This window comes from Diadema antillarum, unplaced genomic scaffold (genome assembly GCF_040938485.1).
Source record: "Diadema antillarum isolate AM-2024a unplaced genomic scaffold, OU_Dant_1.0 seq00000513_RagTag, whole genome shotgun sequence".
Classification (NCBI taxonomy): Eukaryota; Metazoa; Echinodermata; class Echinoidea; order Diadematoida; family Diadematidae; genus Diadema; species Diadema antillarum.
The window spans coordinates 205,740-218,740 of NW_027271467.1; the positions used below are offsets into that span (position 1 = coordinate 205,740).

Genomic DNA, 13,001 nt, shown 5'->3' on the forward strand with positions numbered 1-13,001 from the left:
TATACTGTACAATCAACTGTGAGAAAGGATGCACAGTGACAGACTTTTTTATTCTCAAAGTCAATCGTGCACTTTGAACTGAAGCCAAAGTCAGGTCATATATCACTGTCATATAAATGCCGGTAGTCAACAAGGTGTGCTTATCTCCCTCCCCCTTTCTCCCTCTCTCTCTCTCTCTCTCTCTCTGTGCTCTAGTTTGACAATGACCTGTGAGAAAATGCTGAAAACTATTTATTAAAAAAAGAAGATAAGCATTGTCAAGGACGAGAGTGCCAAGGTAGATTAACAATCAGTGCATGCATGATAAGGAGAAATATGTGCTCTTTGTGTAGCAGGGACAATGAGTGTGTGGTTTAATAGATATTCATCAACTACAGTTGAAAGAACAGAAGAATCTTTTATGGGAGATAAGCTTCCGCACTTCTTTTGATGTCATGTGATGTTTTGCAAATTTGTCATAGTGAACAGGCTTTGCAGTATTCATTGTGCATGATATAAGACTTTAGTATACATGTATGAAGATTGTTTGCTCTTTGTGCTTAGCGCAAATATATAGGTGTGATTCTACTTTTTCTTTGCAGATTTTGACAACCAGTGGAGGATCCTTGCCCAGTGCATCGCTATTCTCTTCTTTGGTAGTCTGTATGTCAGAGAGGTGTTCTTAAAAGGGATCAACAGTAGGTGCCAGCTATCTGCTTAGACCTTGATAGTGATAGACAACTGAAGCAAGTGTATCGTGGACACCAGAGAGAACATAATCTGTAGGGTTTACGTGGTGAATGTTTGTGTGCATGCCAGCCTAGACTGAGAATTGTGGAGGACCTTATCAAAAGATTCAGTGAACAGACTAAGGAACCCAGATCATACATTACTCACAGACAGCACAACATCCAAGATGGGTCTGACAGAAAACTTGCACAAAGTGCCAGTGATTCTTCTGGTGGTCCTCTTTGGTACGGGATCCTGGGTTGCCATCAATGGTCTCTGGGTGGAGCTACCGCTTCTGGTCTCCCTCGGCATTCCAGAAGGGTACAACTTGGCCTCTTACCTTGTCATTATCATCCAGATTGCCAATGTCGGGCCCCTCCTCTTCACCTTGGCAAGCTATTTTGCCAAAGATCGGCACCTGGAAGTGCCAACCATTTACATCATCCTGCCCATTGGCGTGGCAGCCTGTCTCCTCTTGGTGTTCTTCTGGGATGTAACCACATACTGGAAGACGATAGATGCCACTCGCAGCACGGCACTGCTCTGTCTTGCGTTCTTCGTGTCCATTGTGGACTGCAGCTCCTCTGTCACCTTCACGCCATTTATGGCGCGATTCAAGAGCTCCTACTTGACGTGGTATTTCATAGGTGAGGGTTTCAGTGCCTTGCTGCCCAGCCTTGTGGCCATTGGACAGGGAGTGGACAATACCGTGTGTGTCGCTAACCAAACCTACATCAACGCCACCTCTGGTCAAAACTGCACGCAGTGGGTATCCAAGACACTGCCCGCCAAGTTTCCCCCGGAAGATTTCTTCTGGTTTCTCTTTGCCATGATGCTGACGTCATTTGTCTCGTTTGTCCTGCTCAACTTTCTGCCAATTGCCCGGAGGGAGTACTCGGCAGAAGCTCTCACCCAGTCCGTCTCATCGGCTTCATCGAAGTCAAGTGCGCTCAGTGAGTCCCACTCCATGACGGAGAGTGGAAAGTACATGGTGGAAGATGATACCAAGACTGAGGAGGCCACAAGTCAATCTTCAAAGGACCCAATGATTCCTAAACAACCAAAGGCACTTTCACATTTTGTCTACCTCTTCCTCCTCCTTGGCTTTGTCAATGCCCTCAGCAATGGTGTGCTTCCGTCCATCCAGAGTTTCTCCTGTGGGGCGTATAGCTTCAATGCCTACCTCCTGGCAGCAACGTTGGGTAATGTGGCCAACCCTGTGGCATGCTTCATAGTCATGCTGTTCCCACAGCGCAGCCTCCTGCTGGTGGGTGTGACAGCCTTCTGTGGAACCATCATGGGAGGCTACTGCCTGGCCACAGCAGCTCTCAGCCCCACACCACCTCTGCAGGATCAACTCTCAGGAACCGTCCTGGTGGTGAGTATGAAGTACTTACTAAACCAAAAGTTGACCTCTGCCATTTCGGAGGCATCAGATGCAAGATTTATTGCATTGATTAGCCAGATTAAAGTACATTTCCCTGCAGTAAATGTTTGCTGTCCTGTTTGTCATGTGATGTTTTGATAGTTAGTCATATGCTGTATGATTCATAGACTGTATGAGAAATCCAGTGCTCAGATATGATCTGGAGCTAATGACAGTGAGAATTCATTCACAGAACTGAGTAATTAGGCATACCTCAAAATCAGGATGTGTGCAAGAAATGACTTTGGCATCATAACTGTAATGTCAACACATGATCTAACAGACAGATCTTTTATGACAATGTGTGTTGTCTCCCATTAGTGGCCTGACAGAAGGGGTGGAAGCTAGCTCTGATTTTGTTCAAAATGGCATGCTTCACAATAGCATGCACAGGAAATGATATGAGTGATAAATGACATTTTTGCAAACACCAATTTTAAGGAGGAGAGTCACATCTATGGTTCCTCCATCTTTTTCCTTCTCTTTCCCTCTCTTTTCTTCTGCTTGCACTTCTCTGTTTCTCTTCTCTCTCTTTATCAATTGTTCCTTTTCTCCTTCTTTCTCTCTGTATTTGTCTCCTTTATACACTTTTTATATATTTCCTTATATTAATATGCATCAAATTTTCTCCCCCCCCCCTGCATGTCTTGCTACCATGTCTCTACCCCTCCCTCCCCCACCCCCCTCCCCACAGGTTCTGGCCTGGATTCTGGTGACGGGCCTATTCTCCTACACCAAGGCAACGATAGGCTGGATCCTGCGCAACGAGGCCAACAACCGCAAGCTGCTCATCTGGTTTGGGGCCGTCACCCAGATTGGCTCCCTCATCGGGGCGTGCATCATGTTCCCCATGGTGAACGTCCTCAACCTGTTTGTCGGTTACTACGGCTCGCCGTGTGATGGCTACGAGCCCTGCCCAACGCTGACTTGAGGGCATGGAAGCCCCAGCCCTCCCACCGTATGTGCAAAGAAAGGGCAGTCATTTAACCTGGAGCCTTTCCCTGAACACACCTTGGAGTGAACTTCCATCAGCATACTGTTTGTCACAACCCGGGCTCTGAAATCTTTTCCTGTGACAGTTGATGAAATGGCATGTGTGTGGGCTTATGAGAACTTACTCATCTCTTCGCACATACCCCATATATTTTCTTTTTTTCTTTTTGTTTCTTTTTTTACCACTGATAGAAATTTGTACTATTTCTGGTCAGTCGAACATCTGAATTTCTGTACTATCAAATGTCCTGCTTGTAAATGAATATTGTTACTACAAAGTTTTGTCCAAGAGCTAACAAAACTATAAATTATGTGTATTTACATTTTTTTCTGCTTGTGAAATCCTACAAAATGTATCCTTTTCCATACCATGCATGACAGTGATAATATCGTAAGACATTTCAAGTAGTTCTTGGTAATCAGTTCTGGGCAGTGAAAGTTCTCCTGTCTTTCATGGAAGTCCTGATATTCGAGACGTCAGGCACATAAACTCACAGTATGCTATAACAATAACATCATGTCATGAGGATTGGTTGTATTTCATAGCATTATTCCCCTTTATTTCTTTTTCTTATTTTGCTGCTTGACAGCAAGACTTTCAATTGTACTCTGTAGGAGAAGGTGTTAAAGGGCAAAAATGGAGTGATGTGAGCAGCTTGATGGTATCAGACATGTAGTAGCAATTGTCCATTTCAATCCTCAACCATCCTCACCCAAGCTGTAGCTATGACACTGGTGAACAGTGATGTTCAGGTTCGAGTTGTTTTGAAGAGTTCCTATTGCAACCACTGATGGCTGAAACAGAACTCTATGCATTGCAAATATTGAAGAGAGATTTATTTTATATATGAAAGAGAGATGCATTCTATTATGAATTTTATGGTGGTAGTGATATGCCTTTGCATGCTGTCTCAAATTTAGACACATTTCTCCTGAATGTGTCAGGATACTAGGAGTCTGAGATTTCCTCAAACATTGACTGAATTCAGTGCTTCTTGAATGTATTTTCTATTTTCCTTTGGTCTTCTTGGAATTATCCAGTGCATCGTTCATTATCTGTTGTGTGAGATAAAAAGATAAAATCTGTTGTGTCGATATACATACTGTAGAATATGTTTCTTACATGTATATGACATGTTCCATTTATTCCAAGTACACAGAAAAGCAATAAACTTGTACTGTATTTTTGCATTTGCCATAAAATAACCCTTAAGGGAAGGGAGTACAAATGACAGGGTAATGAAGTCTACTGATGGCCACTACCTTCGTGAAACTGCATGACTCTTTGATATTTCATCACTGAAGAACTCAGAGATTACTGTGCACATTATTTGGAGGTACATGTACATTATTTGGAGGTACATGTACCAGTTTTGTATAGATAGATATAATCTGAATTTCACCATACTGTCTAGCCTTCTGCATGGGTTTTATCATGGAGGATAGAATCCGGATTTCCCTTGTTTCTTATTTTCCAACTGTCATAGTACAACAATCTTGACATACTGTATACAGTAAACATATTTTCCATGTCGAGACTACATGCTGAATCTACAGTTTCAAAAGTTCAGTTATTTGTAAAATTATATTCAAGTGCAGTAAAGTGGTATAGGGCATGTAGTCCTTTCACCTAGTCTTAGTTTGTTTGATGTGCACCATTGTGAAATGGCTGTTTTGTACCATCATGTAAATTCTGTCGAGAAAAGACCCCCCTTAAAAATAACAAACAAATATGACAGTGCAGTGGCCCTCCTTGTTCAGGTTGACTTTTAAGTAACTCGGAGATTATAAGTCCAAATAAACAATGAAAGGAGTTCTGTCAATTATCAGACATAGAAGGAGAAAATTACAGAGTTCTACAGTTTCACATGTATTCACATAATAGTAATATTTGTCGCTGCCACGTGTGCAGGACCAGCAGATTGAAAGGTCAATGTCATCACCTCACAGTGCTGCCGCTGCTTTGCACACAAAAATATCATTAAAATCCAACATTTTCCCCCTAAAAACCACCATTGCATGCTGATGATGCTCGAGCAATTATTGACATGAAAGAAACAAGTCCCAAACTGGTTTCATCTTAAATAAAAAGGAAATCTTTTTTTTAAGGTGATGACGTCGTAATCTCAGATTTGCATGTGTGTGGTTGAGGCTCTATGTGAAACATGCCAAACTTTAAATTCGGTAACTTTGTTATTCTATACCTGATAGCAAGGTAACTTATTCATTTCATTTTTTTTTTCCTATCTTACTATTTATGTATATTGAAAGTCAACTTGATCAAGGGGTGAATTTGCACTCTTTAGATCTATTCAGGGAAACATAGTGCTTCAGACTCTAGCAGTACTCTAAAGCAAGGCGATGAATTAAATTTTGTTGCATCCTGTCTGACGTGAATGTCACCTCAAGGTGAAACATTTCTGTATGAAGCAGAATCCTTATTTCTTGCTGGCAGGGAGCCAGCCACCATACCAGCAGTTTTGGTGGCTGGATTTAGTGTATGAGTATTGCTTACTTACTCATGCCAAAATACGTGCTGGCAGGATTGTGATGTCATAACCACGGCAATGTCAATTAAACCATGGCATGACGAGTGCATCTTACACCATCCCTTGTGCAACCTCTCTTGTGCTGTTCATTATATGTGAGCTGTTGTCAAAATATGTTTGATTTTTTACTTTGATATACATGTACACTGTATGAGATAAGCTGGAAAAGCTTTCAGCAGAGCTTCTCTGTTTTGATAATAGATATATCATGAAATAGACCTGTTTCGTCACACATAAGAGCATCCATATTAGCACACTCATTCCTGCCCAGCAGCAATTTATTAAACAATACATGTATATAAATACAGTTTTAGCGTGTTATATATGATTTGTTATGAACAGATTTATTACTAGTATTCAACATTATTTGATGAATAGCTCAGAATGTACATCATGTCTACCTTGCAAAAATACAAATAAAAGTCTTTATCTAAGTCTGATAAAAACAACAACAATCAACATGGTTAAATAATATTTCACACGTATCCAAAAAGGTGGCAGCAATCATATCTTTGATTTTCTGGAAGTGACATGCATGGATATGGACTGGATATTCAGGATCTCCAGTGTGCTTATTAATGCCCCCCCCCCTTTTTTTTTCATATTGACAGAAGGCTTCTCTCCAGCAATAACACACTACAGTCTAAAATATATGTATGCTTGTGATGGTATTTCATGGTCATGTTTAAAAGGTAAAAGAGGAATTGAAAATGTGTATTATCTGTATACAGACTGCTCTGAAATATGTGTTTGATACATGACAAGTATATCTACTGTAACAATGAAATGCTGTAAACTGGAACATTGTTATTGTGGTTCTTTTTTTTTGGGGGGGGGTGGGGGTGGGGACTACAGCTGTAATCCAACAAATAGTGATTGTCTAATTCCTTTACAAGTAGAAGAAAAAAAAAGAAAAAAGGGGGATGCATGCTATTTTACACAGCTTCTTAACCACTTACTATCCACACAAGTGTTGAAGCGACAAGACTGGTGTGATGTAAGACATGTTATTTCCTACATTCTGTAATCTCAAGATCATCAATGCAAATTCAAAGATGCGCAAGTCTACTGCTGGGTGTAACGGTAACACTTGTCCAGAGGCAGTATTGACTTAGTCAGCAAATTCTTAATTAAACAGATCACCTTGTGTGCTGAGCCGGCACAGAGAATATTAGATCGTTACTAGATAACGTGTAGGCTTATCTAAGATGGCCTGATTTTGTAACTAGGTCATAGCACTATTTGTGACTATTATAACAGCACTGAACCAAGTATGGTGCATTTCACATAAACATGGTGTGATGAAGATTTCACATATTGTGATAACAAATTTGGTATTTTTATATGAAACATAGAATACAAAAGCACAATGAATGCCAGGAATTATATGTTTTACAACTTGTGTTGAAACCATCATTGCCAGACTGTGGGCCATGTCACATTGTTAGCTGACAAGGCTGAAACTTGAATGAAATGATTTCCAAGTGTGATCAGATTTCTCCCCTCAAGCACTGTTGCAGCAGTAGTTCAAATTTAATGTGGATTTTTTAAATTATATTTTTAAATTCATATGGATTTTGATAGTATTTTATCATTGTCCAAGTGCCTTATGTTGTTGAAGAGTGAAATTACCCCTAAAGAGTGACCTTTTTGAATCTGTATGCTCATACAAAGTCTCTTCTGATCCCTTTTAATTTTTATTTAATGCTCTCGCGTTAACATTATGACATAGTCGAAATTGATATCTGATCATGCTCTTTCACATTGGATATCATTTCATCAGCCATTTTGTTCTGTTGAATTGACAACATGGAGACATATGAAAAGGGACAAAATAACTCTATGGCCCGAATTCACGAAGGTGGTACAAATGAAACCATGGTTTAAACCATGGACAAAAACCATGGAGCGCCGAGTGTTGCATGGAATATTTCATTACGAAATTGGTCATTTCGTCGACAAAATGACCGTTTTGTTAACGAAATTATCATTTTGTGGACAAACTGTTCATTTAGTTACAAAATGTCATTTCGTTGCAAAATAATCATTTCATCGACGAACTGACTGATTTCGTAACGAAATATTCCATGCGACACTTGGCGCTCCATGGTTTTTGTCCATGGTTTAAACCATGGTTTCATTTGTACCACCTTCGTGAATTTGGGCCTATGTGTGTACATGGGAAAAGTACACAAGAGCAGATTTTTGAAGGCAGGTTTTGTTTGTGTTTTTTTCTTTCTGATGTAACACAACACATGTAGTCCATTATCCTCCAACCAATCCCCCCCCCCCCCAAAAAAAAAAGAAAAAGAAAAAAGAAAAAAAAAGTAGAAGTTTGAAATTTCCCATAAGGGTTTATGGGAGATGAAAGTCCAGATTGCATTGACCAATTTTTTTTTTTTTTTTGAATGACCAAGACAAAGTCAGATGTTGGCAAGAGAATGTGCCCAAGATGTCTGGAATGAACTGTGCTTCAGATGTGGAATGGTTTTGGTTATCACCATAAAGAGGTTTTTAGTGTACAGTGCAGTGTACATACGAGGGTACCAAGGTTCCACTGTTCCAAAGTTCTAATTCACAGTCATATATCAAGATTGCAACGAGTAATCATTTGATGTTGTTTGCATTGTTGGCTGAAGGGGGAGGGGTGTGAAACCTCGCCTCAAGGTGAAAAAAAAAATGGCAAAAGAAAATTACCTTTGCATTTATATAGTGCACTGTGTGTCCATTACCACTTAAACTGATTGAAGATATAGGCTTGTAGATTAGTTTTGTACCTTTTTTATGGCAGAAGATTTAGCTCAAATGTGTGTACATCTAAGCTGCTTCTTTTGAAACAAAATGACTTTGAATTGAATATGAATGAATGTAGCACTTGTTGATTACTGGAAGAGATCTGTGTTCAGTCAGGGTCATTTTCATTTCCTTCTGTAACAACACAAGTCTGGTTTTAATGTGAGGGTGTTGTGTTTGTGTTGACCTATCATGTAACCAACCACCCATGAGCTATCCAGAAAAGTTTTGCACATGAAATATCATGAAACCTTGGCATTTCTTGTCTCATAGTTCTCAAAAGCAATAAACTATTTGATGTAAATGCTGTGTAAAAAAAATCTAGGTTAGGGTTACTAAAATACATTAAATGTTACCAGACTTTCCACTGTAAATACAAGTAGTATTTTTTTTTTACAAGAAAAATGAAAATTAATTTAAAAAAAAAGGTTGTATTGTAAAAGCACAAATGTGTTAATGATACGGGCCCCATTTCATGGAGGGACTTGCAATCCATGATAAGTTGCAAAAAAAACCTGTGGTACTTCCATAGCAACAATGCTCACATCTGATTGGTTAGTGCATGGTTGTTGCTGTTGTATTTGCAATGTTTATAACATGCTCTTGTTAAGAGATGCTTCATGAATCCCGGGCCATGTCAGGTGTGGGAACTTGATTCGGGAGAGTAATCTCTCAAAAAAGCTGTTAATGTGGAGGAGAAAATTCTCACACATATTGAGCAACATAAAACTAGCACGAAAGTAAAAGCACACAAAGTTGTAATGCGGACTAGTAACCCTTTACTTTAGGATGTGCTGCGCAAGCCTGTAATAGCCATGGCGGTGGTGAGCTGTTTGAACTGCCCACTCAATTGTCGCGACTGGCGGTGAAATTCATCTTACCAGGCCAAGCGCGAAAAATCAACCGCACAAAAATTTCTACTTGTACAGTACTTACCTGACACAGTTATTTCAAATGATTGTGAATATGCCTGTGTTGAATTATATGTGTATATTTGTTAAAACAACTCAAATCACAATGAATTTAGTTTGTGGCATGTTTATTTTGGTTCGTGATATATATTTATGGAGTATTAGTCTCGTTGTAAGCACTGATATACATGTATATTTGGATTACGTGACTATGTTACTCAAACACTCATGCACTCAGAGTTTGCTGTGATGGTAGTAGCACTGTGTAAGTGGCCTATACTGCTGCTACCCCTTTGTATGGTGTATGGTAAATTGTAGATCACAAGTCTGTATAATTATTATGATGGTGTTGTAAATGCCAATGATCAGTGGCGGATCCAGAGGGGGGCGTTCTGGGCGTGTGCCCCCTCTTTTTTTTTAAAACAAAAGAAATGAAAACAAAAAAGGGGGCGCATACGTGCCCCCTTTTAATATTGTAAAGGCACCTCCCCTTTACAGAATTCCTGGATCCGCCCCTGAATAATGATTCCATGCCATTAAGTGAAAACTCTGTCTGCCTTGGGAGGCATGCACTGAAAACAGACAAATAAAATTGTGACTAAACGAATTGGTCGACTCCAGTTTTTCAACTTATTTGTGTGTTATATATGTGTGTAGGAGTTTGCATGATGTTGTTTGTTGTAATGAATGAAACAATAAGGGATTGAAATTGTAATTACTGCAATCATGGGGGGTACATGTATGTGTTATTATGTTCATAATTTAATAGACACATAGGGTATATATATATATATATATATATATATATACAATGATTATATATATAAAACATGTGTATATATATATGTATATATATATATATATATATATATATATATATATATATATATATATATATATATATATATATATATATAAGATTGGCACTGGAGCTAGATCATCTTGAAATACAACAAACTTTTGTTTCAGTGATTTTTTTTTTCTTCATCAATGGAACAAAGTGAACAAAGCAATACACTGATACAATATTTTCACATTCATTTCATAGTTATTATACTCACAAACAGGAAACAAAGTATGTAATCTTGTGTCAGCATTATCACAAACCAGGTACCTCATTATTATTGTTATTCTTTTATTACATGTACCAGTATGAGTTTTTTTTTTTTTAATATACTGTACAAACTTTTTTTTTTCTGTTTTAAAGAATATTTTATCCTTCATCAATGGGAAACACATATATACAAACAAATTTATACAAAACTCTTTCCATCAATTTTATAATCATTTTCATCAATGGAAACAAAATTCATACCGAAACTTAACATCAATATGATACATTTTCATACACTCTGATACATTTTTTCACAATCCATATACACGCCTCTTTTTATTTTTTTACTCTTTTTACACTACTAACCCCTCATTCTCTTTTTAATTTTATTCCTTCATTACATTACGAATTTCCTTATCTAAATCACAAACCCTAAAATACTTTCTTTTCAACATTCATTCAAACCAACTTTTCATATCAATATCCATTGTAGCTTATTTTTGTAAAAAGAACAAGCAAAAAACAAACGGGGGAATAATCGATAGACTACAGTTGTCAAACTTACCTAAATCGATTGTGCACTGTGGAGATGGGGTGTTTGCCCTGACCGAACTACAATAACAACGTATTTTCAAGTTGGATTTGTGCTGTTTTAAGCCGTCATATAAACATAGAATAGCTGCATGAACTTACCATGAAGTGACGTTGGAATTTTGCGAGGAAATATCGTAGGTATGCATCTTTACATGCTTAAATTACTTGCATTTGTTGATGTTGTTGGTTGTGCCTGCGAATCTCTAGAGATGGTCCCACACGTGCAAAATAATGTTTGTATACCTGTCCCTCAGAGTAGGACGCGTACCAACGTAATGTTATACCAAATAATACACAGGTGAGAGTGCATCTCCACTAACGTCACGAACTCAAACCTGTGTATTTGCCCATTTGATTTATAAAAAGGGTCGAAAACTAACAGCATTTTTCATGTACCTTTGACTTTGTGGGTCAATACCAGTCAGCTACATGTAGCACTCGTTCAAAAGTCAAGTAGATGATGATGATGATGATGATGATCCACAGCATTTGTATGGCGCCATATATCTGTCACAGAAACATTCAAAGGCGCAGACTCCTCCAAGACAGTTAGCAATTAAATGTCTGGTGAAAAATGTTAGTCTTGAGTGAGGCTTTGAAGTGATCCAGTTTGTCAATTTCACAGAGGAAAGATGGGAGGAAAGATGTCTGAAGATGTTCGTCCCAAACATTTACGCACGTCGCACTCGGAAATCCCGCACATAAGAGTATACGTACGTGGTATACGCCACATGTTATGCACAAGAAAGGCCGTCTGGCAGCCCGAACTAGAAGTTGTTTACAGGATTGACAGTGCGTATAGTTAGTGCGTGACGCACTTGTAACAACTGATTGAGTGTGCACTGCTAGTAGTGCTAGTGTAAACATTGATGTGACGTCAGTGACTTTACGCTTTTTTGCACGGCCGTGCATGTTAGTAAGAAAATAATGCACGCACACGTGACTCATTTCAGCGCTTCCAATTGGCTACATTCTTGAACCCATTTTATAATAGGCACTAACGTTAGGCCATAGGTTCTAACCGAACCCTGCATGCTGGGGGCTGTAACTTACTGGTCGCCGGTGGGGTTATAGATAGGTTTTAAACTCAAGACAAGAGATTGCGAACTCGAGTAGGATCTAGGCTAGACAGAAAGATCCGTCTGTCCGGAGGAGGAGTGTTTTATTTTTTTGACGTTATCGCTCGAGCTCTCCGACGAGGGGATCCGTGAAGCCAGACGCAGTCTCCGCGGAACATTTCCCCGACGACTAGATACAGACCGATCTTTCGGTCAAGATCTAGGCCTACTTTCTAAGTTGATATTTGGTTCTAGGTGTCTACTACTACTAGCCACACGCAGCAGACACGAGACAGTAGAAAATTAGAATGGAATAGAATACTGTCTTAGTCCACATGTAAATTTAAATGAAATCAAAAGCAAGTCTTACTTTAACCCCGGCACAGGGCGCTGTGAGTATATACGGTACATGTTTTGGTCGCTGCTGCTCAACTTACCCCCTCTCCTCTCAGACACCCACAACTTCGACTACCCAAGCTGGAGAAGGCTGTGTCGTCGAGCTGTCCACAATCACCACATTGCACAGATTCGTTTTGCCATAGAATACTAGGCACTCCCTTGCTCTGTGGAAACAATGTAGAACTAGAAGCCTGCCATCCCCTACTACTCAGCTTCCCTGCCTCCACACCTCAATAATGCCCCAAGACTCCTCTCCCAGCTCGCAACTGGCATCTACCCGACACAGTACCGCCTGATGACCATAGGCAAGTCTTCCACCCCTATCTGTAGACTCTGTGGAACAGAGGAGGAGAACACAACCCACTTTGCTGCCTCCTGTCCAACCCTTCAAACCCATGGAGCTGCTATGATCCAGCACATCAGTGCACTCAACCCTCCAGACCAGGTCATCCAGGATTTCACAGCAAATGACATCTTCATCTTTACCACTAGCATTCTGTTCCCCTTTCTCTCATT

General features: G+C 39.4%; 1 protein-coding gene across 1 annotated transcript; it reads left to right on the forward strand.

The window, feature by feature from the left end:
• The first annotated feature begins 576 nt into the window (after positions 1-576).
• On the forward strand, positions 577-3,065 carry LOC139734218 (solute carrier family 52, riboflavin transporter, member 3-A-like). Its single transcript, XM_071645021.1, has 2 exons — positions 577-2,086; positions 2,829-3,065. Exons 1-2 carry the CDS (start codon positions 896-898, stop codon positions 3,063-3,065), a joined length of 1,428 nt encoding a protein of 475 aa, XP_071501122.1. The 5' UTR covers positions 577-895.
• Positions 3,066-13,001: the final 9,936 nt, after the last annotated feature.

What these genes read in the sequence shown, in the direction of transcription:
- LOC139734218 (XM_071645021.1), top strand. Translation starts at nt 896, where the DNA reads ATGGGTCTGACAGAAAACTTGCACAAAGTGCCAGTGATTCTTCTGGTG. An exon ending in TCTCAGGAACCGTCCTGGTG is followed by an intron (nt 2,087 to 2,828) that starts GTGAGTATGAAG and finishes CCCTCCCCACAG; the next exon opens with GTTCTGGCCTGGATTCTGGT.